This window comes from Chinchilla lanigera, unplaced genomic scaffold, assembly GCF_000276665.1.
Source record: "Chinchilla lanigera isolate Chin_1 unplaced genomic scaffold, ChiLan1.0 scaffold00100, whole genome shotgun sequence".
NCBI lineage: Eukaryota > Metazoa > Chordata > Mammalia > Rodentia > Chinchillidae > Chinchilla > Chinchilla lanigera.
The window spans coordinates 2,709,448-2,736,570 of NW_004955501.1; the positions used below are offsets into that span (position 1 = coordinate 2,709,448).

The window sequence follows — 27,123 nt, forward strand, 5'->3', positions numbered from 1 at the left end:
CACTGAGATTCTATCTCACTCCAGAAAGGACAGCTATCATCAAAAAAAAATCAAACAACAACAAATGCTGATGCAAGTGTTAACTGGTACAACCACTATGGAGATTACTATGGAGATTCCTCAGCTCACTAAAAGCAGAGGTTCCATTTGACCCCGGTGTTTCCCATCTACGTGTTTCTCTGAAAGAGTTAAAACTATCAATACCACAGTGATATATGCATACCTGTGTTTATTTATTTTACTTATTTTTTTACTTTTTTGGTCTTTTTTGAGACAGGGTCTTGTTATGCAGTTCAGGCTGGCCTTGAGCTCATTTTGTAGCCCAGGTCGGTCTCAAACTCACAACAATCCTCCTGCATCAGCCTCCTGAGTGCTGGGGATTACAGGAATGCAACACCACACCCCACCATACCTGTGTTTATAGCAGCACAATTTATAATAGCTAAATCTTGGAACTAGCCCATATGCCCAATAATGGAGAATGAATTTAAAAAAGTGGTATTCAAACAGAATGGAGTACTACTCTGCCATAAAGAAGGACAAACTTTATTTATTTTTAGGTAAATGGATATACCTCTTGACCATACTTTAAGATAAATAAACTGGACACACAAGTTTAACTATCACAGTGTTTCTCTTATGTGAGAAACCCAAAGGGTAAAGAAGGGGGGATAATGGAGGATAGACATTGAGAAGTAGGAAGAACATATTCAAATGTGAAAGGAAATGAGGGGGAAGGAGGAAGGGAAGGAAGGGCAAAGGAAAAAAAGAAGGAAAAACCAGAAACAAAGCTTTTATAAACGGGGAAGGGAGGAAGTGCTGAAGGGAGGGGAAGGGAATGGGAAAAGAAGAAGAATCAAGATCTGTTGTGCACAGGAATAAATGCCCTATGATGAATGTGACCAATATGTATGACAAACATACTAATGAAAAATTTGAAATTAAAAACATTTTGATCTCTTTCTATCCCACTGTCCCCTTCTCCTTTTCATTTCTTTGAGCCCTTTCCCTATCTCCAAAAGTCTACTGCCTACTTTGTATTTTTAACTGATTTTTTCATGTAAGAGAAAAATGCAATATTTAACTTTGTAACTCTGGTTTATTTTTCTTAACATGATGGTATCTAGCTCTGTTTGTTTCCTGCAAATGAACATAGTTTCATTCTTCTCTGTGGCTGAGTAACACTCTACTGTGTATATACACCACATTTTCTTTCTGGTCATATGTTGATGGGCATCTAGGTTGTTTCCAAAGCTGCTTAGCTACTGTGAATTGTGCTGATTTTATACATGTACATATATATGTACAGTTAAGAAGAACCAGGTGGTGGATATACTCTTCCTCTGATGAAATGTAAGTACATCTACTTTTCAAAAGGTATCTTTCTTGAGAACGAAGTTGCTGGCTAGAAGTTTTTTGCATTTAGGATGGATGTGCTGACTGGCAGGCATTATTTCAGAGTAAACGAGTAGGATTTCCCTTGGTTCTCCAATTGCCAATGGAGAGTTTTAATCTGCAGGTGGAACACTGGAAACTTAAACATGTTTTTTAAAAAAATGCTTGTGAGTAAGTAAATGCCAGGGTGCACTTTACATCTGGAAACCAGTAAACGAACTAACTAACCAACTAGTCTGTTGTTTAGTTTAACAATCTTCAATGAATCTCCATTTCCAATATTTCTCATCAGACCTGCCAACCGTGGGTTTACAAGCTGCTTGGGGATCCCGGTCGGTAGAGCTGACTCTTCCACTGCAGCACCTACAGAGCCCCACATTCTGGGTTGTGGTTTCCTTAGCCTGCTTCTGGTCCTGTTTCATCTTCAAGAAATACACAGTCCGAAAAAAATACACACACACACACACGGAAAAGAAAAATGTGTATAAATACTTCAGTACTAAATTTACTGATATGTCATGAGATTAGTACAAGTTACTTTTAGCCTCTACAATTACAAGCGGGGCTCCAAGTGCTGGCCATGACCTCCCAGACATTTATTAGTAAAGTGAACTGCTGAAGGGTGTATACATTTTTTTGTGGACTCTGTATATTGAAACCTCTTACATACTTATTTTTATCATTTTTCTCTACCATTCCACTTTTTTTCCTAAGTTTATTCCTTTGTAATTTCTATATTTTAACTTCAGAGAGGTTCAAGGAAAATGGAAGGAGACTTAGTCCATTTATTTTGTCATTATTTAACCAGATGTCATTTTATTTTTGTATAAGAATGGGATTTTTAAAACTTCTCCTTAGATGTAAGGAAAATATAAATACAGTATCGATTAACTCATTGTTATGGTTCTGTTGTTGCTTTTTCATCATTCTTTTAGCATAGACTTAATTTATGTTCCTGTCAAAGCTTTTCTTAAGGCTCTGATAGAACTGACGGCTGCCATCGGTTAGGGTAGCGTCCCCACAGGAAAAAGAAGTTACCATAAAAACCTGTCATGGAGGGACTACATACAAATCAGTAGGAAGGCTAGGGATCAACAAAGCATGATGAGACATCCAGAAACTGGCAACAAGAGGATACTTAGGACCCAAGGAACAAGGGCAGGAACAGAGCTGTGGGAGCCCACAGGAACCTGAACCACAAAGGGGCCGGGCAATAGAAGCTAATATCACAGATCTAGTTATTGTGCTGAGGAGACTGTGGGAAAGAAATGCTGATTTCTTCCTTTTCTGCCATCCCATCTGCCGGCAGTATTCCTCATTTGCCAAACCTACGCAAGGTTAGAAGGAGAACCCAAGTGGTGTAGTCCCAGCAGTCTGGGAGGCCTGGGGCTGGAGATCGGTACAAAGGCCTTGGGTTTAATCCTCAGTAACACAGGGACAGATAGATGGATAGACAGAAAGATGGATGGATGGACAGATGTGGGGGAAGAAGGGAGGGAGTAGAAGGAAAGAAAGGAAAAGGAAGGGAAGGGAAGGGAAGGGAAGAAGGAAGAAAAAGCAAGCCAGCCAGCTAACCTGCCCAAAAGACGCAGTTTGTAGGGCTCAGAGAGAACGCAGCCAAGAACAGATCCATGGGTTTGAGGATGGAGAACAGACGGAAAATGGTACTAAAACTTAATGTTTATTAAGAATGTTGTTTAAATATTAAATGTTTGAGATTTCATAAAACACAAATGGCTATACATAATGCAGGGTATTATGTATAATGATGCTGATTAAATTAAAAATGTCCATTAAGAATCCTCATTCTCAATATATTGTGAGGGGAATAAAACCTTGGTAGGCATGGTGGCACATGTCTATAATCCCAGCATTTAGGAGGCTGAGGCAGGAGGACTGTCACAAGATCCAGGCCAGCCTGAACTACATAACAAAATCCTGTCTCAAAAAACCAAACAAACAAAAACAAAACCATGCAGCAGATGAGTCTAAGGATAATCAAAGCCATCATTAAATTAAGATAAGTGCAAAGGATATATAATAAAATCAGAACCAAATTTTGTCTTTTAAACATGAAAAACTGTTACTGTAAGTAAAACATCTATGCTATGTGCTCCTGGAAATTGGGCTGTGGTTACCCTGGGAAGCAGTGACTAGTGTGGAGCCCAAGGTGCTCAGTGGATGTTGATGGTCCACATGGATGTTGCTTCTGGATTTATGTGCTCGTTACACAGGTCCCATACTGTGGAGGTCCACTGAGTGTGGCACCTCTGATTTTGATGTTTTGTGTGAGTATATTTCAATAAAACAATAATTTTTAAAAAGACAGCAACCATAAATACAACTTTAAAAACCCCAACTGTATCAGCAAATTTCTGCATCCTTCCTTAAGCTCCCCATCAGCCAACAAGGATTTACAGGGATGCCTAAAGCAATGATGTACACTCATCAAAAATGAAAGACACACCTTGGTGTCAGAGAATTTGTGATCTGTTTAGGAAAGTAAAAAATTTAGATAGGACATGAAGAATATTAAGAAACAGTATCGCAGGCCATGAAGAATGTACAGCAAACACAGATCCAATACTGACAGGTAATTTTCTCGTGAGAAGGCCTAGAGAGAAACACTCTTAGAAATCTGACCTGTAGATCTATATAGCTCAACTGATGTGTATTGGAGCTGTAGGTTTTTAAAAAACCTCTGAAACTCCAAAAGTAGAACCTATTTTCAAAAGGAAATAAAAACTAACTGAAGTAAAATAGAAGGGATAAAATCCTCCTGTTCTAGAGAGCTACATTTAAACCTACAACACACACAGTGCTGCTACAAAAGCTACCCAAAGAGGTTTCTAAGCCACTTCTCTTTTCTGCCCAAAATTAGTAAGCAGGAAGCCTGCACCTACTGGGAAGGGAAGCAGACAGGACAGGGGAGGGTTGAGGGCAGAGACGAAAGCATAAAGATCTGTGACAGTGGACTTCAGCAAATCGGAAGAGGTCTGTTAGGAAAAAAGGAAGACGAGACTGTGGGTGCTAAGAGCAAAAGGACGCTGTCACTTGGCAACAGCTCCCAGGAAGCAGCTAAAACCTCCAGAGGCAAAGAGTTGTGTGGTGCAACAGGAAGATGGGCCCTGGGTGTCTTATCCAAGATTCTGGAGCCTGATGTACAATACAGCAGCAGCAAAACACTGGATTTTACGAGATTTTTGCCACTAATGCCTTGATACCAAGCAAAACTTCAGAACTATGACACAGCTCCAGGCTCAGGGAACCCCAGGAAGGTTAAAAATTCCCTCTGTGTACGAAGGCCAAAGTCAGAAATTCAAATAAATACCAGAAAGTCAAAAAACTTATGCTTCTTATATACAGTATCTGCAACTTATTCTAGTCCGAGGCTGCCTTTTCTACATGTACAACAATACAGTATATGAATTCACAGTACATGGTTTAAATTTTCATAAATGGAAAAGGAAAAATGTGAGACTGTTGTTTCATTTATTTGGTTCCATCAGTGAAGTGCTCTGTGTAAGTTTTCTAGATGATTAAATACAGTCTGTGCTAGTAATATAGATTACTGATCGTGGCAGCAGTCTGATTAGACTTAACAGACTGAGAACTATTGCCTTATCCTAAATTAGTCTCAGACTTGAGCACTTCTACAGGCTTTTTTTTTCCCTTAAGTAGTTTTCTCCCTCTCTCCTGGGTACCTTTATAGCTTGGTAGCACCTGTCTTTGCAGCTCTCACTGCACGTGTTTCCTCTTTTCTTCCTATTCTAATTTTCTGTTTTAAATAAATATTTGGTTAAAAAATTAGAAAACCAAGCATTTTAGAAATGGGCTTAAATCTGAGTCAAGCAGCACTGAGTGAAGATCCCACGGTTCATGATGGGGTTCTGGTTACTCTATCGTCTTTACTTGCTTTCCACGGGGTTTTAGTTCTATTTCATGTGAACATTTTCCCGCTTCTTGTCTTTTTTTTTTTTTCAGGTACCAGGAATCGAACTCAGGACTCTGCACTTGCCAGGAAGGTGCGTGTGTTGCTGAGCTATAGCCCCAGCCCGGCTGCTTCTTGTCGAATTGCGAAGTTTCAGAAGGTGCTTCACTGCCTACTGTGCGTGGACAAGCGGAGGCTGAACAGGCCCCTTTCTCTGTTTCCACGGGAGGAGCCCAGTTTCGTATATTTTATACTATGATTTCTGTTTTAGATTATGTTTAACAAAAGCATTTTACTGCTAAAACACACACAAAAACTGCTCTTCTAGAATCTGACCTTTAAACCTGTACAGCTAAATTAATGTATATTATAGCTCTAAATTAAAAAAAAAAACCTGAAACTCTAAAAGTAAAACCAATTTTCAAAAGGAAATTAAAACTACCTGAAGTAAAGGGACAAAATCCTCTTGTTCTAGAGAGCTGTGGCCAGGTTTTGCCAGAAGACAGATGAACTTAGAGGCATCGTCATGATGGTTATTCAGCAACCTACAAAACAAACAGTTGCTTAGCAAGATCTGCTGCTGGGAAGAAACATGAACTAAAACATTGACAGTTAACTGCAAGAACTAAAACTGTTAGCGGCAGTCTGACCTGAAGACCACTTGAATCAAGAATTAAGTGCTTTCTTTTATTCTTTTGCAGTGCTGGGAATTGGCCCCAGGGTCTTAAGTGCAGGAGGGAAGCACTCTGTCACTGAGCTGCTCCCAGACCAAATGCTCTATTTTCAATTTTCTCTACACTTCTGATTTTATTACAGGGATATCTTAATAAAAGCTCAGTAACAAGGTAGCATATTAGTTTTATAAAATATTTCTGATGCTGAGATCACAGTCAAATGAACTAATGCAGGTAAAACAGATATTTTTAAAATACACTTGGAGTGTACCGTTATCTTCAAGGAGGAGCCCCGCGTAATCACGACTATAGAGGAAAAAGTAAACAGCCTACTGCTGTACACCGGTGCTAGTCTCTTGGTCCTTCTTTTCAATCCTGGCCTTCCTTCCAGCCGTCACACCTCAGTGAAAGGAGTCACTGATGAGGAGGTAATCCGCTATTTTTCACAACCTTAGGCTGTAACTACTTGTTAGATCTTTCTTGCATAGCTTTATTTTCCTGAGAAACCACTTTGAAGATACCAACATGTATTACAGCAGCCATTGATAATTTCTTACCAATCTGTCCATAATTCTGTAATGTTTGTATTGTTCCTATGTTATTTTGTAAATGGATGTATGTTTACTACTAAGTGTTTTCAACAACCTTTGAGAAGAGTCAATGATTATTTAATTGATCACTCATGTATAGCTCCATATATTTTTTTCTAGAAACCACTTTGAAGAAACCAAAGTATAGTACAACAACCATTGATAATTTCCTATCATTTTTGTCTGTAACTCACTATTTTTTGTCTGTTTTCCTGAGAAACTATCTTGAAGATACCAATAGGTAAAGTAACAACCATTGATATTGTCCTACCACTTTGTCTATAATTCGGTAAATCCCCCTAGTATTATGTTATCCTTCTTTTACTCTTTTAAATAAAAAAAAATACACTTGGGGGAGAATATGCATTTGGTTGACCAGGGATATGTGGAACCAGAACTCCAGAGATAGGAAACAGGTAGAAGGGAACACTTCAGAGGGATCATTACACACCATATAATGTGATGGGCAGCTTCTGAAACCAGACTTGCAATAACAAGCCTTAAAAAATGAGTTCTCTAGTCTTCTAAGATTCCAGAATTCCTTACCTCAAATTATGACGGGCATTTCCACTTGGGGACTATACTCTGAAAAAAATTAAAATTTTGAAAATCAAAATTGAAATTTTCTTCTGAGTCAGTCCTTTTTCATCTATTTTTATAAGAATGTTGATACCATTCTTAGTTATCTGTGCTTGACATTTTAAAATCATTTTATTTTTCTTTCTTATTCTCCACATATAAGCAGTCTCTAAATTTTCTTGTTTTCCTTTATTAATTGCTTGTTGAATGCTGTGTATCAGGCATTACGTCTGGACTTGGGAATGCTTGGCACACAAAGAAAGTAAGACATAGTTTCATGCTATGTAAGGAGCTTACAATCGTCATCAGTAAGATGGTACTACTGTTGAACAGTCATAAGAGAAGTAATAAGCACAGGGTAGTCATGGAAGGACACAGAAGGTCAGTGAGAGTTCCTGGAAAGTGAAGTAGGAAAGAAGGGTATTGTGGTTAAAGAGAGAAATCTGGTGTGAGATGTGTGGAACACTGGGGCAATAAGAAGAACAGAGGTGGTAAGAGAAGGGAACATGTGCGGGTAGGATCAAATCCTTGGGGCCTCTTCTATATCAGGCCAAGAACTGTGGACTCTCACCTATTCCACAGAAAAACTTTAATTTTCACAGTGACACGATCAGATGTGTTTCTCAGAAGTATCAAGTAAAAAACAATGAGCGCCTCAGCATGGATATTAGCAGGGGGAAGTAGAGAGAAAGGGGCACATATAGCAGAAATGAAAGGACATGATCGTTGGTAGGGGTGAGGAATACAAAGGGAAAATCCATGAAAATCCCTAAGTTTCTAGCTAGGACCATTAGATACTTGGAATAAAGGATAAGAGTATTGGAGTCCTGAGGAATTTTTCCCCAGAACATTTGACAGCTGTTTCTTCCTTTTTGTTTTCCAATGTACTACAAAAGTCAGGGCCTAATAAATTCATAGAGACTGCTAGAAGGGGAGAGGGTTCTAATAGGTTTCTGTGTTTATCCAGTCTTTACTAAAGTCAATTCACCATTGTAAAACAATCTTCATTATACAATTCCCTTACTCAAAATGTTCAGTAACTCTACCACTTCTATGCATAAGCCTACAGTGGTAGACTAGATCTTAAAGGTCCCCCAAATCTTATGTTTTGAAGTCCTGGTCCCCAATACAGCAAAGTTTAAAAGTAAGGTTTTTGGGAGGTGACTGGATCATGAGGGGCTCCAACCTAACAAGAAGAGTAATCCATTTATGGATTAATAGCTTAATAGGTTTTTGGAAAGGGATTCGCTATAAAAGTGAACTCTTTCTCTGCTTCCTGGCCTCCATGAACTGAGCAACTTCATTCCACCACATGCTCCTCTCTATGATAATTTGCTTTGGCACAAGCTCAGAAAGTAATGAGGACCAAGTAACCGTGGACTGCAACCTGCAAAACTGTAAGCCAAAAAGCCAAAATATATCTTTCCTCCACCTTGATTATTTTGTTACAATGATGCAAAGGTAATAAAACTATAGTGGGCATTGAAAGCCTCTGTAATTAGGCTGAAGCCTGCCTACCCATCTATCTCACTACTTTGCTAAATGAAACTTCTACTCCAGGCAGTGGCCTGGCATATGTAGTTTTGCTTCATGTCATCCTCATGCTGTTCTATTCTCCTATAAAACCCTCCTCCAACTTTGTGGTTTTAATGCTGTTTATTAAGAAGTAACTAATAACCACCTCTTTCAAAAGCCTTCCTTGACAACTGAATTCCTTACTGATCTTTGTACAATTCATACATATCATATACACCATTGTATTTTTGTTTTATCTCTTTGGCATCTAAAAGGCAGGCAAAGTTACAGCTTTTCTATTCATCAAACACAGTGTGTGACTTACCCATAAAGCCTCTCAAAATGTTAGTGATCTAACAGATGTATACTTAATTAACTTCATTTGTGATTAGAGCTATAGTAGGTCTTTTATATTTACTTCCTTTATCATTCTTCAATACATTCAAGGCCCCTGAAGTTTAATAAACACACACTTTAGGAAAAGATTAGTGTGGTAAGTGTTAATGAAAATCACTTCTTAAGATTACAAAGTGGATGGGATGACAACAGAGAAGTAGTAAGGTCTTTGCAATGGAGCATTTTTTAAAAAAACACACCACCACCACTACTGAATAAACACTGCAGCAATATGACAGATGACAGATACTTTAAAAGGACAAAGCCTTCAATTTTCCATGCCTATCTTGTAATCTGAGCAACTACTCTGAAGATAACAGTACACAATGTATTAACCATTATTACTCTATTATCTTGTTTTGAAGTTTTATATCATTGTTATTATTGTTTTTCTCTTTAAAATAAAATAGGAAAAATTTCACAAAGCCCATGGGGAGTAAACTTGTGTTGTATTCTCCTGTTTTGTACCAATTCAATAGCTTCTTTTCTGGAAAAAGTAAAAATAAAATGTTAAATACATTTTAAAAGATCCAAGCAGTTTTGTAACAGGGATAGCTTTTATAATGCAGGACAGAAAATAACCACACTATTAATAGTTTTGTTTGTCTCTTTGTTTTAATAACAAAAGAATGCCAGTGGGCGTGGTGGCACAAGCCTGTAATCCCAGCACTCAGGAGGCTGAGGTAGGAAGATGTTTAGGAATTTGAGACCAGCCTGGGCTACAAAGTGAGCTCAAGGCCACCCTGAACTGAACTGCATGAGACCCTGTCTCAAAACAAAACAAAACAACAAAAGAATAATAAAACAAAACATCTCAAGATTAAAAAAAAAGGACAAAGCCAAATCAGGGATGTGAATTATAATTTTCTGCCAATGATACTGGCTGATAAACTCTATATGGCAAGTAAAAAAAGATAATAAAAGTCATAAAAGGTAAGCTATCCTACACTGCTATTCTACACTAAATATAACACTTCTGAGGCAAAATAGTATTTTGTAATGGACAAATGATGCACTGATATAAAAAGGTGAAAGAAAGTAGAGCACAGTAAAGCTGCGGTAATATTACTCTGTTGGAGAAATTTTACCTAAGAACTGGTACAGTACTCCAGGAACCTAAGTAAAAAAGCTGTGGAACAATGTCTTTCTCCTACCAATGTCCTGTAAGAAAATTATGGCAGAGTACACATATGAAGTGGGAAGTAGCACAGGGAAAGCAGGGGAACAAAAGAAGCAGGGGAGAAGATGTTTAAGGTGTTGATTCTAAAATCACTAGAATGGATATATTAAAGCTTCCAACCTGTGAGGACTTTGACATGAAGGAAATTATTTCCATGTATTGTATCTTTTTAGTTTTTCAGATTACATAGAGCTTGTTACTGAAACAAGTCAACTCACATACATCTACACCCATACCCATATTTAACATATGTTAAATGTTTTAATTCTGTATCATTGCTATTTTTTGTACTTAAAATTTTTAATATACTATACTTGGACCTGGGTTGCTTTATGCAAATGTTGAAATTTGTAAAAAAATTTAAAGACTAAGTACATATTTTCTTAGGTCACTATGGTAATTCAGGTCATCATACTTAGTCTCCCAAAATAGCCATCCTTGAGTATATGCTGGCTTTTAAAAGGCATTTTAAGAGCCCAAGGATGAGTTCCCACTAGAGGGCACCCAAGTCATTTTAGTATCTGACCGTGATGCTTTAATACGACACACACGCTTGCATAACTATAGATTTTTTTAATGCCAGAAAAGATAAGGACATTTGCTCATGCTATATTTGTAATTGTGTAAGCAGTTTTCTGCAGCTACTTCAAATGAAGACTGCTTCACGTTTTTTCCCTTTTTGATTTCTGCAGAAGTCACTTCTCCCTAGTGATAAAGTGTTTCATCTCAATGAAGAAATACAGTGCCTGTGATGGCTTCCGTTGCCACACAGGTCTGTCAACACACATGTCCATCCTATCTCCGTGACACATGGTTTCAACAAAAAACTAGCTGTATTTATCCTTATTACCGAGCAGTTAACAGTAATCCTTATTACTGAGCTGTATTTATCCTTATTACTGAGTAGTAAATCAAGTTGGACACCACTTTTCCTTTGCTATTGTTGCTAGCTTCAGGTCCACAAACATATTGCCCTAGAATATTCAAAACAGAAATAGCTCTAACATTCCATAAGACTATTTTCTTTTCTTTTCTATTTCCCACTCTGTTCACAGATTTCTTTAAACAATCATTTCTCACTTCCTGCTGTTTTGCCAGATTGCTAGTTGTTGCCAACAATGCGGAACTCAGTAAATGAGGGCATCTTTGACAAGTGCTTGGTCATATACCTACCCTTTTACCCCCAGTTTACACTCCATCAGAGGCCTTTTAAGAGCCTCGTGCACCTACCAGGCAAAAGAAGTGAGTTGAATGGAAGTTAAAACACCTATAAATTTTAAGTTCCTAAATTCTGCTATTGTTGTATGATGATTTTAGAAAATAGATCATTCAGCTGAAATCCTGGCCTTGCTGGTGGAGAAAGGACAGAGTCTAAGCATTTCCCCACTATTCTGGCCTTAGGCTCTATTTTCTTCCCCCAGGTTTTAGGCTGCCAGAAAAACCAATTAAAAAATACCCTACAGGCAAATGTCAATTGTTTTGCTAGTTTACTCTTGTGCATTAGTTCTTTTTGCATTTTTAGCCTCCATGAAACACTCTTTAACTTTTATGACTTATTATCCATATGTTTTTAGGAAGGCAAACCTTATATTTCATCACACTGTTTTCTATGTGCTATAGAAGAGGTGGAACAGTGACTATAGAACTGGCTTAGAAGTGTCGCCCCACTGGTGTATGAGCTAGGGTTCTTTCAGGGCCCATTTACCCCGTGTTATTGAGGTAACTCAGAACTATTCCATGAACAAAATGGGTAAAATATACCTGGATGACATAAGGCATTTGTAACTTTTGTCTCTGGTATAGTTCTTTAAAATAGAATTAAATTTTTTTATTAGTACAGGTTTATAGTACATAATGATTGTACTAACTGTGGCAAGTTGGTACATGTACCTGTTATGGCTTGTATCCAGATGCCTTATTCAGTCATAGGTGGAGCTTTTCAGAGATGGCTGGATCTACAGTGTGTGATGCTAGGATCAAGGATGTCATGCTGGGATTGATTCACGGTGTGGTGCTAGGATTAAGGGTGTGAGTACTACCTGCCCTTAGCGATAGCATATAAGGGACAGAAAGAGGGAGCTTGCTGCTGTCTTTTTGCTGCTTGCTACTTGACTGCTTGCTGCTGTCCTGCCTGCCATAAACTTTCTCCTCTGCAATACCCCACTGCCTTGAAGCCAGCCAGCTATGAACTACAAACTGTGAGCTACAATAAACCTTTCTTCTAACTTTGGGTGCTAGGTATTTTGTCTTAGCAATAAGAAAATGTAACTAAGACAGCACTCGACACATTTTAATAATACTTTTTACATCCCCTTTGGCTCCCTTCCCTTTCTTCTCCATCCCTCTACTTCTTGGTCCTCTTCCCATTTCCAAAAGATCTATCTCCCTGTTTCCTCTTATCTACCTTTTATTTTGTTCTGTTTACTTGGGTTCTCATATAAGAGAAACTATACAATATTCAAGCTTATGTATCTCATTTATTTCACCTACTGTGATGGTCTCCAGTTGCATCCATTTTCCTACAAATGACTCAAACCCTCTCTGTAACAGATTAGTATGCCATTATACATAAATACCAATTTTCTTTATCCATTCATCTGTGATTATAAGATTTAGCTATTATGAATTATACTGCTATAAACATGGGTAAGCATTTGTCACTGGTGTATGATGTCTTTAACTGTTGGGGGAAGATACCTAGAAAGGTTAATAGTTGGGTCGAATTAAATTTATATTTTTAGTTTCTTGAGGAATCTCCATAATGATTTCCATAATGGTTGTACTAGTTTACATTCCCTCCAACAATGTATGAGATTGCCCTTTTTCCCTCACAACCTTGTCAGCACTTGTATTCTTAATGACAGTTACTCTTTCTGGAGTAAGATGGAATCTCAATGTTTTAATTTGCATTTTTCTAATGGCCAGTGATGTTAAACATTTCATGTATTTACTGGCCATTTGCTTCTTCTGAGAAGTGTTTACTCATTTCAGTTGATTGGGTCTTTTATTTGGGAGGGTCCATTTTTTTTAGTTCTTTATATACTCTAGATATTAGTCCTCTATGTGAGGTGTAGCTGGCAAAATTTTTTCCCATTCTGTAGGTTTTCCCTTCACTCTGTTGGTTGTTTATTTCACTGGGCAGAGTTTTTTTTTTTTACTTTTATGAGCCCATTGGCTCATTCTTGATGTTATTTCTTGTGCAACAGGGGTTCTGTTCTGAAAGTCCTTGCCTATGCCCATGACTTCAAGTGTTTTATCTATTTTATCTTCCAGCAGGTTAAGTGTTCGTTTCAATATTTATATCTTTGATCCATTTTGATTTGTTTAGTACACAGTGAGATATATGGTCTAGATTCAATCTTCTGTATGTGGATATCCAGTTTTCCCAGCACCACTGCTAATGAGGCTACCTTTCCTCCAGCAAATGCTTTTGGCCCCTTTGCCAAGGTCAGAGGGCTGAATGTGTCTTGGGTTGTTTGTGCCTCCTCTGTTCTATTCCATTGGTCCATGTGTCTGTTTTGTGCAAGTACCATGCTGTTCTTATCACTAACGCTCTGTAATGTAACTGCATGCTGAGGACTGTGATGCCTCCTGTTTTGCTCTTGTTGCCCAGGACTGCTTTTGCTATTCTGGGTCTCTTCTGGTTCCATATGGATTTTAAGATTGTTTTCTCTAGTTCTGTGAGGACTGATACTGGTATTTTGACTGGGATCCCATTAAATATCTGTTTTAGAAGAATGACCATTTTGACAATATTGGTTCTGGTTATTTAAGAACAGGGGTTGTCTTTCCATTTTCTGATGTCCTCTTTGATTTCCTTTTACAGAGCACTGTAGTTTATGTTGAAGAAGTCTTTTATGTCTTTGGTTAGGATAATTCCTAAGCACTTTTCTTGATGCTACTGTTTTCCTAATTTCCTTCACAGTTGGTTCATTACTGGAGTAGAGCAATGCTACTGATTTTTTTGTATAACTTTGTATCCTGCTACACTGCTGAATTTGGTTATTCTAGGAGTCTTTTGGTGGAATTTTTTCAGTTTTCTGTGTAAAGGATCATGTCGTCTGCAAATAGTAAATTAACTTCTTTTTTTCTTGTAAGTATCCCTTTTATTTCTTTCTCTCCCCTGATTGCTCTGGGTAATATTTCAAGTTTTATATTAAACAGGAGTGTTGGTAGTGGATATCTTTGTCTTGCTCCTGATTTTACAGGAAAAGCTTTCAGTTTATCCCCCTTAATATGATTTGGCAGTAGGACTGTCATAAGTAGCCTTTTACCAGATTGAAATAAGTTCTTCTCTACCTTATTCTTCAGCATTTTTATCACAAACGGATACTGCATTTTGGCAAAGGCTTTTTCTGCATCTATTGAGATGACCATGTGATTTTTGCTCCTGCTTCTGTTTAATGTGGTATATTATATTTATTGATTTACATATGCTGAACCACCCTTACATCCTTGAGATGAAGCATACTTGGCCATGATGATTTTTTTGGTAATTCACTGCACTGTTTGCCAGTATCTTGTTGAGAGTTTTTGTGTCTATGTTCATTAAAGCCATTGGCCTGCAGCTTTTTTTTCTTAGTTGGATCCTTGTGTAGTTTTGGAATCAAGGTGATAAAAGCTTCCAGGAATCAGTTTGGAAATCTTCCTTTTTCCCTTTCAATTTTATCAAAGCGTTTGAGAAGTTTTGGTCTTATACCGCTCTTGAAACTCTTTTGGAATTCAGCGTTTTTTCTTTCTTACCTTTTTTTTTTGAGACAGCATCTCATATCTAGCCCAAGCTGGCCTTGAAGTTACAGTGATCCTCCTGCCTCAGTCTCCAGAGAGCTGACATTTTACAGGCATGCATCACCATGCCCTACTTCATGTATGTAATAGAATTCTTTATCTCTGTGATTTCTGTTTGGCACTTTTTTTTTAAGTTTAGTTCTTTGGTAAAATTGTCATTCATGTTTTGAACAGTTTTGGTCGGTCCTTCCCATTTTTATTTCTTCCATAACCACGTGGGTCAGTTTGCTTGTAAGGTCTACTATCTTTGGGTTGGCTCTGTTTGAACTGAGTTTCTTTAATTTCTCTTTAATCATTTTGCGTAGATCAGCTATCTGGTGTATTGGTGCCCCTTGAGAGAACTGCTCTGGGAGAGTTCTGAGTCTTTGGAGGCATTCCGTTGCCTTGATTTTTGATGGTCTTTTTTTTTTTTTTTTTTTTTTTTGGACTAAGGGTTAAAGTCAAACAGAGTGAAGAGACTTTGTTGATGGTATGATGATCTCTTTAGTTAGGGTCTGTTTTCCAGTGATGTGTTCTTGCATTTATTGTCAAGAGGTACTGTTTACCACTTCAACCTGTTCAATTTATTTGGGCTGGACCCCACCACTGTGTTGTAAGTAGAGAATTTCTACTGGTTATAACAGCGTCAACAGATCCAGCCACACATCAAGCAACTAAAAACTTGTTTCATAATTTCACCCTCTTATCAGTATCTCTTACACATTATATTACAATGCTTATTGTGGAGGGGGAGAGGAAGGGGAAAAGAGGGGTTATGTCCATGGGAAAAGAGGAAAGTAAGAGAAGTGTCTATAGATGAAAAACAGGAGGCTGGACTGGGGTAAAGGACTAGTTGAGGGGGTTTTGTGTAGGAGCGAAGAGGTACACAGATGAGTGGACATGTTTTGAGAGGCTGTGAGTGTCAGAATGTGTTAATCTATTTGTAGTTAGTTTTGTTTGGATCCTCTAAGCTCAATTTTGTTAAAAGTTACCTTGACATGCCCTTGAATGGTACTGTTTAAATTATAGCACTGGTTAATTCTTATTCTCTAATGCACATATAGAGGCCCCTGCATGTATGTAGGTATGTATGTGTGTGTATATATATATATATATATATCTACCCATATTCCCCAGGCTGGCTTCAGGATATGTCGGTTTAAATGAAATATATTATATACCCCAAAATTTATACATCAAGAAAAGAAAAACTTTTATAAATATATTAGTACTAAATTTATTGAGACATCATGAGATTAATACAAGTTACCTTTGGCCTCTATAATTACAAGAGGTCCTCAAAATGTTTGTCATTAGCTTCTAGACATTTAGTATATGGTGAACTGCTGAGGTGTGTGTACACTTTTTTGATGGCTCCCCCTTCCCCCATATATATATGCTATTAAGTAGGTGTGGGCAAGGAGAAAGAAGGGAAGGAAGTGAGAAAATGAGAAAGGGAAGAGGAAAAGAATAGGGAGGAAAGAAGGTCAAAAACAGAAGCAAGACTAAAAAAGGGAGCAGGTCAAAAGGAAAAATTTTAAAGAATAAAGTAAAATAACACAACAGTATCAACAAAACAGCAAAAAGTGGAAGAGAAAAATGCTATCAAATCAAATAAAAAACCAAGATACTGTCACCCAGGTCAAAGAAACAAGCAAGGAAACATCAATAACATAAATTACCAAAAACAAACAAACAAACAAAAACCAAAAACTGAAACAAAAACAAAAAAACCAAAACCAACTGTCACATACTTTTTACAGCATTAACCCAAACTGCCTGTGTCCACACAGCTCCCTCTGCACTGCAGCCGCAGTCTGATTGTGTGTAGCCACGCAGTTTCCTGCTGTGGGCCAGGCAATGGCCTGCCCACAGCAGTCAGGCTGTTGCTCCCTCTGGACCAGTGTTGTCCTGGTTGCAAGCTGTGCTCTAGGTATGAGCAACTGCAGGTCTCCATGGTGATCTCAAGATCCAATTGCTTCAATTTTGGGGAAGCAAATGTCCTGTAGATGGCCCTACTCTCAGTTCTGGAGTTTTCTCTCAACTCCTACCAGGGAACTCTCATATTCCCTTGCTTCCTTCACTGCCTGACAAATACCATAGTAACCTCCATGTCCTCCTTGCATAGACTTTCCTCTCCACAGGACTTCCTGGCCTAGTATGTAGCCAGAAGACCTCAGGACTGTTCTCCATCTCTCTGTCCACAGGTGTGTGTCTCAGACCCACCCATGAAAGTAGGGGCCTCTTTGCGGACATGGGGTGGTGTGCAGGACTTGAGAGTGTCTTAGGCCCTTCGAATGTTTGGGGAAGCATAAGGAGAGTGCCCACTCTGTTCCAGCTCCTATGAACTGCCTTCAGACCTGGGTGTCAGTCTTTCTTTTCACAGATTGCCCACACTCCACTCTACCTACTTTTCCCAGTTCCATGGTTTCCTGTAGTCCCATCTAGGAGGTGCCTGGGGGTTCACAGAGGCATCTGCCAGCAATTGAGAGTAGGATGCAGAATGTCCCACAAGCACAGCACTCCCACCAAATGAGGGGGAATGAGCAACTTATTTTTGTGTGTTGGACAAGTCTTTCTCTCAGTCTTGCCGTTAGCAGGTCCTCTAGTGCTACTACCTTTAGGACACATTTTGTCTTGCCCCGTTTTGCTTTTAGTTTCTTTGAATCCCCAGCTTGCGTGTATCACACTCACCATGCCCATTAGGGAGCTCAGAGTGATTGTGAGCCTGTCCTAGTAGCCAGGTCAGCACTGAAGGGGGAGTTCCCTCTTTTGATTTCATCTCCTCCCAAGGCAGTGTGTATGCTGCGCTTAGGGTGGGGTCGGGGTGCTATGACCCAGGAATGCTATGGTTTCCCTCCCACACTCCTTAAGCAGTGGATTTTGGTCCAGTTAGAGTCTCTTTTTTTTTTTTTTTTTTTTTCCGGTACCGGAAATCGAACTCACGACCTTGCGCTTGCCAGGCAGGTGCTCTGCTGCTGAGCTAAATCCCCAGCCCCTCAGTTAGATTCTCTTTTTATATATCCTCCTGTACTAGACCTGATCTTTCTCTCCGGCCTCAGGATACCTGGTTTTCTCCAGTGCCAATCTGGAGACAGTCACCCTTGCTATTGCCCTACAGGTGGCCTTCTTCTCTCCTCTGCTACGTCATCTATATGTATATATCCTGATGGCTTTAGTTCTAACATAATGAAGAACTTGCTGAACTACACTTGATGCTAGATTTTAAAAACAACAACAGCAAAAAGCAAATAGCTATTAGGTATTTCTACAGCTCTACTGTTCAGAGACATATAAGACGAAGGCTTATGGCAAAGAACTTGTGTGTGCATAAAAATGACTGTGATTCACTGAATCATTTGTATTGAAAAAAGGATAAAAGGAAAATGAATAAAATGAGTGCCTTAATAAGGCATGTACTGAGGCCCACACAGTTCCCCCCTGCTCCAGAGTGCCTGCTCACGCACTTACCTTCTCCACATGGCAATGAACGACTGTGCCGACACAAACCCTGTCTTCTCTCCCCCTGCAGCCCTGAACATGGGGGCTTTCCAGTAGAGAGGACAGCCACAGACCTGCAAGTGAAAAACAGAACACAGTGAGCCCAGAGGCAATGAAGAGATGGCACAGCCAAAGGAAAGGTCTTTGTGGCTTTTACCCTTCACACCACGGTGGATAGAAGAGTCCTTGGGGGATACAACTGGGGTTGGGGCAAGTATATCATGTAGGGTAGACTGAAGGAGGCAGGCCTGACAGATGGGAAATAAAACTGTGTGAAGAAAGTGGAAAGCCATTTAACTCTTCCCCATGTTTATCTATAGTGATATTCTCAGACCTGATAATAAAGAAAGCAGCCTCTCTTTCTGCTACTCTTACATCATATATTTTCTACCTTTTAAGAAAAAATAGAAGTAACTGGGTGTCATGCTTATATATTGCCTTCATTCCTCAAGCAGAAAAATACAGTCTTTATTATTGGGCTACACAATGTTAAAACACTTTACTACCTATTCTCTTGCTCTCTCTTTTGTCTAGTATAAATCATAGGTTCAAAAAGGACCAGAAAATTCGAGTCTGTTCAAGAAAAAAAGCTATCAAATCTATTAAATGGTTATAATTTAAGTAAATGAAAGGTACAATCAACATGCTATCATTTATATATTAGAAGTCATTCATTTATATATTAGAAGCTACCATAAGTAACTACATATTATAAAAGCATTAGTAGGAACTGGGATAAATGTAAACATTTTTTAATACCCTAAAAGGTATTGACTTTTTTCTCTTAATAAAAAAATCTTCTTTACAATTAAAATTGTCTTACTCTAGTAAGAAAGAGTTCTTACTAAATTTACCTGTGTTTTCTCTAGAGGGAAAGTTATTTCCTATAATTAATAATATTTAACTATTAGAAGAGAATCTCCAAATCTTCCTAATTTTTTACATACAGAAAATATGTTCCAAAATCTAGAACTCTTTAAAGTCTCATCTAGGCTCTGTTGAGTTGATATCCTTCTACAGAAGATGGTTCTCCTTTGGAGGGGGACTGGATGCGGATCCACCTTAGGTCTAGGTGAACTGCTCCTGGTCTGAGGCCTCTGCACAGAGGATCCCCAGAGGAGTCTGAAGACTACCACACTGACTTTAGTTAGCCCAAGAGACTGCTCAAGGACGCCGCTGGTTCATGCCAAAGGTGAAGGTATGGAAAGAGAAATGCAAGCCATGGGAGGTAAGGAAAGGGCAGAAACAAGAGGCTGCTGCCACCATGTCCAAGAAAGCAAGCAGAGTAGAATTTAAGATTTCTTAAGTCCAGAGGTTGAATTGAGATAAAAAATGGGGGAAAGGTATTGCTTAGCAATTACCTGATTTTGTTTGTTGTATAAATTATGATCACCAAAGTACAAAGCTCACAGTTCATATACTTTGGGTGTGCAAGTGTCCAATTCAGCTTCCCAATCCCGGTCCCTCCTCTCATGTAGGATGGTTTGCCAAGGAAAGGCTCTTAGCTGAAGTGATAGACTACTGCAACTTTTGGAAAAGCTGAAATAGTAGTCTACAGTACGGAGGTGGGGGAACCACAAACAGTACGGGTAAAGACGAACCAGCTTGTCAAAGGGCCTGAAACTTCCACCACTAGAATCACTCGTGAATTCCTTAGAATTGGAAGGAGTCAGAATTCAGATACCTTGGCTTTGGGAATAGTCACCAGCCTCAGATGAAACACTCCCAAGGTCTCTCTCATTACTACACACACTGGGGGCAATCTCCCTATTAAACACGTTTCAGCCCCTTATATAAGGTGTCTTCTCTGAAAGACTCCTTTAAAATGTATAAACTTATTACAGACTAAAGGCAAAACCCTACAAAGTAAGATACACAAGGAAAATACTTTGAACAGACTGAAAAAAGCCAGACTTTTCTCATACTGGGTTACCCTGAGTGCCCATGTTAGGCAGCTTGAGGATATCAGGTCCTTGGAGAAAATGACAACAGGGGAAAAATGGAAAAAGTAGGCAAGGGCCACGGACATTAAATTTTGACTATTTAAAAAAAAGTATGGTTGACCTGCATCTATGTAAAATTAAAGAATTAAGACAAAGGGAGCCAGGAGATTAAAGAGAACCTAAAGAGTAAATGATAATCTGAAAGTAACAAAATAGAACTTTCCTTAACACAGGTGAGAACAAACCAGTGTGAAGTGTTTTTTAAAACAAAGGAAGCAAATAGATGGCAAATGAGAATATGGAGGGAGATGTAGAAAATGAATTTAGGTTTACAGGAACTAAAAGTCAGTATATGTTAAACCAACTCACTTAAGCCAAGGAAAACTTGACTAAAACCTATGATTTGATCAAAGTGTAGCCCTACAACATCAAGAATGTGATAGACGTTTTAGAACATCTGTGCCTCTGATTTCATTTCGTCCTCACGTGGTCCCCATGCAGAAGAGGACAGGTATTTTTGTTCTATTTTGCAGAAGAAGTAGTTCAGGTTTAGAGAGGCTGCCGTATAGGTGCTACTTTAGCTAGAGGAGAGGTGACAGAGGGTTTTACATGGTTCGGAGCTTTCGTCTTTCTCTTCAACATCCTGCTAGAGGATAAAACTTCATGATGAACCTTGTGGTCCAGGGTCTGACAAATACTTTTTCTGTTACTCAGATTCTGTTTCTATACTGCTTTCATCCTTCTTAGACTCATTCTCCCTTTGTTTTTTCTCTATTAAGTACAAGCTACACACTAAGAACTGAACCAGACATGGGCATTAGAGCCCTCCGAGGCTGTCTGAGGTTTAAGATGAATGGGATAAACTGTACCAACAGATACCGATTTCACAAACAGTTTGCTCTGCACTTGAAAAACAGAGCCCAGTCTTTATGGCTATACTTAAATGCCACTAAGAGTAGGTTGCAAACTCAAACTGGCCTTCCAAATAGCTTTATAACTTTTAAGAAACCACAAAAACATTCATCTATTGCTCTGATGGTCTCTCCTTTCTCTCAAAGGCTATGTCTCTTCTGCCTTTCCTAAGTCAACACGTTGTAAGACTACGGGCAGTATGTGCTGCAGGCAATGCTCACTGTTCCTGACCCCCGCAAGCAGCACGGTATAAAGAATGACTGTAAATAACGGTGACATACTGAATGCTAAGAGTCTATGATAAGCAAGTTAAAAACCAGATTACATAAAAATTGGGTCGGGGATATAGCTCAGCGGCACAAGCACCTGCCTGGCAAGCACAAGGTCCAGAGTTCAATTCCTGGTACCAAAAAACCAAAAAAAAATTACATAAAAATTGGCTAATGGGAAGACATGACAATCAATTTTAAATAAATGATTTTAAGAATAAAATCACAAAATCTTATAAAATGAGCTGGTTCAGTAATCAAAAATGAAACACAAAATGACATACTCATGATAAGTGTTTTTTTTTTTTTTTCCTTTTTTTTTTGAGACAAGGTCTTGCTATGTACTTCATCCTGGCCTTCAATTCACTATGTAGCCAGGCTGGCCTAGAACTCATGGTGATCTTCCGGCCTCAGCCTCCTGAGTGCTGGCATTACAGGTGTGCACTACCACGCCAAGCTCATAAGTTTTAAAGTCATCATACATATCCTTATTTTTATATGCAAAGTTAGTTTTAACTTTTTAAAGATATGAACAGTTTACCTTTCTACCTTACCTGACAATTAAGAGCTAAAAATATGAAACATATAGGCTTGGCTTCCATGAATGGAATTTAGGGCTATAATCAAGTACAATTTAGATACGTTAATCAGTCATATATATATGTAAAATGGCTATTGTGCTACATGGTTGTTACATATTAAACAATAAAGTGTTATGTAAATGACTGTTACCTGGGTAAACAAAATGGTTTTCTATTTTAAAAACTTTTTATGTTGTCAACTTCAACTCTGGCAGTTTTCCGTCATGCCATATACTGACTAATCTTAAACTGCATATTACTGGCAAAGTCCTTTCTCTGACTTCCACCATCCATAATCTCCCTTCCTACTTTGACTCTTTCCCGTACCTTTTTTTTTTGGTACCAGGAATCGAACTCAGGACCCCGCACTTGCCAGGCAGGTGCTTGTGTCACTGAGCTATACCCCCAGGCCTCCCATACCTTGTTTGACTACCCTGGAGTCGAGGCTCTCTGCTTTCCTCTCACTGAATCTATGGAGCGCTAGTGAGTCAGTGAGTCACAAAGCAGGCAGGGAATAGGGTGGGAATCAGGAGGATGTGAAGGCACAGGGGGAATGGGCTCCTCAGTTGGGAATATTTGGAGGGAAGAGGGACAATCTGATCCACTATAACCTGAGAGTCATATTCAATATCAATTGTTCTGGGAGGAGGATTTTATATCAGAGGCAGTTGAATATATGGGAAATTACCAAAGTCTTGCTTCCCCATAGGTAAAATGACAGTGTTGAGATGGCCTAACAATTCTTTATCTGGCTTCAGGACACAATAATGATAAATGAATCAGAACAAAAGAGACTCTTATTCATTATAAGGAAACATTTTCTAATAAATGAAGCTATTTAATATGGAACAGACTACCCAGCAAGAGAGTGAGCTTCAAGTCACTAAAAGCATTCAAATAAGGAATGTATTTATGAATGGTGATTGATGTCTAAAGAGGGATTCCTGTATAAATGGGAGGTTGGACTAGAATACCACTAAAATTTGTATTTAAACTTAAGATTCTATGAAATAGGATCATAGCTAGAGATGTACCAGGATCAAATGACTTTTTTAAAAATGGGAAAAAGCCTTATGCATGCTTAAAAGTAAAGAGGAGGAAAGCGGGGGATATTGGGACCGTTAGAGAAATGGGGATTATTAATCATTTAGTTAAACTACCTTTGCAATCTTCCCCATTTCATAAATGTCTGCTTTCTGGTCTTCAATATCCATAAAAGCAGCTTCAATTCTGTTTAGGGTCTGTTCATGGTTACTGCAGGTATCTGGGAGTCCTTCAGGAAAGTAGAACCGTGGAATGTTTATGGACAACGGTGCACTCACAACATTATTTACAGCAGCAATAGGAGAGTGAGGCTGGGGACTACTTGAAAAGGTGGCTGGAGACGGAAGTGGTGTTCCGGGTTTCTTTTCTGGTTTATTTTGAATCTGGAAGAAAAATGAGATTGTAAGACACAGAAATTCTAAACAGTATATATTTCCTGAGCATCCTCACCAGTAATGGGAGTCATGTATAAATATAAGAAACCACAAATTCAGACAGCAGAAATCAAGGGCTAACTTTACTACAGGTCAGTATGTATGTTTCTAGGGAGCACTTCCATAGTAAATAAATCAATATATTAACTATTTGTCAATACTCAAGTTTACATACAAGATTTAAAAATCTTGCAATATATTTTCCCATCAATCCTTTGGCAAACATTTCAAAATAACCAAAGAACAAGATCAGTTGATACAGTAAATATATCAAGGAATACGACTTATTCTCTTGGAAGTGGATTAATAAGTTCCTTTTTTTTTTTTTGGTTTTTCTCCGGTACCGGGAACTGAACTCACGACCTTGTGCTTGCCAGGCAGGCGCTTTGCCGCTGAGCTAAATCCCCAGCCCCCAATAAGTTCCTTTTGAAGAATGTTCTTGGTCTTTCGGAGAATTTTTGCTTCTCCTTCAACTGGCAGAAAAAGTTCTCTCTCTATATATATGTACACACACATACAGATACAAAATGTATTTGGGAAGGGAGCTACTTTCTTCCATAGCTGAATTTTCCCGAAGTGGAATAAATACCAGCTTCACAGAAAATCTTTGTTATGAAAACTAAAGCATTTTAGTTCTGGCTAATTTACTTAACACTAGAGGTATGCCAGTTTTCCTAAGGAACAGGTTTATTTCTTTTTTGGTACACTTTAAGAGGAAAAGACTGTACCTATTAATTTTATCACAACAAAACTCACCGTATAATTAACTCCTTTACAATTTATAGCTTTTCCTTTTTCCAAAAAATATTTGAGTAATGTACTATAAAGAAATATTAGAAAGGACAGTGAAAGGGGGGTGGGTAGGTGAGCGGGAGATTGAGATTACTCATGATTAAGGAAAGGCAAGGGGGCTTATCATCATTCTGGCAGGAGCTTATTTTTACCAGTGAAGACTAAATTGAGTTCTGAGATCCGTAGCAGAAAAATCCATGAGATTTTTCAGAGTGGAAATTTATATTTTATATATCAAGGCTCATGACCATAACATGGTATCAACGTTACATGAACTATGAAAGATAAACATGGCTACTAAGTTTATTTACAATTCACTGTAAACACAAAGTATTACACAAATGCTTTTCGTCCTTACATTTTTTTTTTTTTTTTTGAGACAGGGTCTCGCTATGCAGTTCAGGCTGGCCTGGAGCTCACTTTGTAGCTCAGGCTGGTCTTGAACTCACAACAATCCTCCTGCCTCAGCCTCCCGAATGCTGGGATTACAGGCGTGCACCACCACGCCCGGCTTCCTTACATTACCTGAAACATATCCTTAAAGTCTGAACAAAGATCCCATATAAAACCATAGTCAAAAAAGAAACAACACAGAGGGAAGGAAATATGAAGAACCCAACAGATAATAGTGATAGCTTATTAGTCTGTGACCTTAAGAAAGTTACTCAACCTTTTAAAATTTCAATAATAAAATTCCCCAACTCCTTGGAAGATTGTGGTGAGGATTTAAGGAAATTATAGAATGTAATGTAGGTAAAAGTTTCTGAACAGTGCTGGGGACAGATGTGTCTTCAGGAAACAAAATGAGTGACAAAGTAAAGGGTAGGAGGTTCTCAAAAGGTTAAGTTGTATGTTACTATGGCACCAACCTTCATATTCAATAATATTTCCACATGTAAAGCAATTTAAAGTTTCACACCACTTTTGACTTGAGAAATAATAATGTATTCAAATAAACATTTTTCTTTAATGATAAATGTTAAAGTATTATTACATAGTCCCATGTGTCAGTAACACAGAAAGTATTTTTCAAATTCTAAAATAAGACACAGATTTTTCTTCAGAGGTTTTACCTAGGTCACTTATATTACTGCCATTTCCTTTCCGTTATTTAATGCAGAAAGGGGCTTTTGAGAATACAAGTTTACAGTCCTCAAAATCCTTTGTTTCCCCAAAACATCTTCTATGGTATGATATCTAGGGCAGTTATGGATAATTTTGGGGTAATTATGGCCACAGAATTAGAACCACTAGTGCCAGTGGGGACAAACACCAGTAGGAAAAGTTTAGAGTAAGACTTCCAATGTTAACTGTGCTTTTGCTTTGACAGAAGTGACTTTCAGAACAAAGGCTAAATGACATTCAGAACAAAGCCTATCTGTCAAAGCTTTTATCTGAATGGGAAAACATTTGATTATATATTATCTGCTTTTCTTTGTGTATTTCTCAACATACACAATTAATAAATATTAACATTATTATTTCCTGATAGGAAAATTTTAATTAACTGGTTAATTCTACTTATAATAAGATGGTGGTGGTATTTAAAAGGAAAATAATACAGAAAGAATTCATTTATTTTGAACTTCTGGGTATATGAATTTATTTTCCACTGAGTTCAATAGGAGACATATTTTGAACCTTAAAGTAGTGTAAGAAGGCTGATCCTTTACAAACATTATAGAATAAAACCTAGTAATATAAATTTTTCCAGACTAGCAAGTGTAACATCTGCTCATTCTGAATAAAGCTGTTTCAGTTCAAGATGGGAACAGCATTAAAAAAAGAATAAGCTGGGTAAAGTACCTCAGTATTTTACTTTTACCTTTTCCTATGAACACAGAATCATTTAGATATTCAATCTGTGTAGCATCCTTATAGTACTATGTCTCTGTAGCATTTCCAGTATTTAAGCATTTTTGACCCACTAGAGAGAGAGAGGAGAGAAAGGAATTTCCCATGGTTCATCCAACTAATTTGAAATTATTTTGTGTCAGAATAACTATGAAACTCTGTTTTTTGGCTGGAATTTGGATGACTGGCATTTGTATAGCCTTTGATTTACATTATAGTGAATATTAGACAACTTGTGAGGTGAGACACTGGCCTTAATGTTGTAAGTAAGAAAGCAGACTCTGTGAGGTAGTCATCCCAGGCATAAATCACTAAATCTCAGCTTGCTGAGGGGAAGATAGTTTTTCACAATTTAGAAGAAACTGCCATCCTCTATCTCATCTATCTGTCTGTCTGTCTGCCTGTCTATCTATCTATTTCACATAGCCAATCATCTACATATAAAATATGGCCTTTAAAAATATTACCAGGATAAATATGCTTTTTAAACAAACATTCATTACAGATACAAGTATGTTAATAACAAACTAGTGATTCACCACCATTGCATTGATTCAAAATGCAAATAAGGCTTTCAACAGAGAAATTCTAGTTTCTCAAAAATATTTCTATTAAAAATTCTAGTATTTCTCTGGCTAACTTATAAAGTATTTGTAAAGTTGTATTTATTTTCTCTAAAACTAGATTCCATCTGTACAAGAGAAAAAAAATGTGAGTACTGTACTCCAGGTCCAGAAGGTCTATTTTTAAACCTGTTGGAATCCCT

At 38.1% G+C, this 27,123-nt stretch overlaps 1 protein-coding gene across 4 annotated transcripts in view; it reads right to left on the reverse strand.

The window, feature by feature from the left end:
* Ppp2r3a (protein phosphatase 2, regulatory subunit B'', alpha) overlaps positions 1-27,123 on the reverse strand; it is a 103,983-nt gene that overhangs the window by 61,431 nt on the left and 15,429 nt on the right. For all 4 annotated transcript variants that reach the window (XM_005406782.2, XM_005406783.2, XM_013505755.1 and 1 more), the window contains exons 2-4: positions 23,394-23,660; positions 18,499-18,602; positions 5,769-5,871 (exon numbers count right to left, since the gene is read on the reverse strand). In XM_005406782.2, coding sequence (XP_005406839.1) covers positions 5,769-5,871; positions 18,499-18,602; positions 23,394-23,660 — 474 coding nt within the window. The remainder of the gene's footprint in view (positions 1-5,768; positions 5,872-18,498; positions 18,603-23,393; positions 23,661-27,123) is intronic.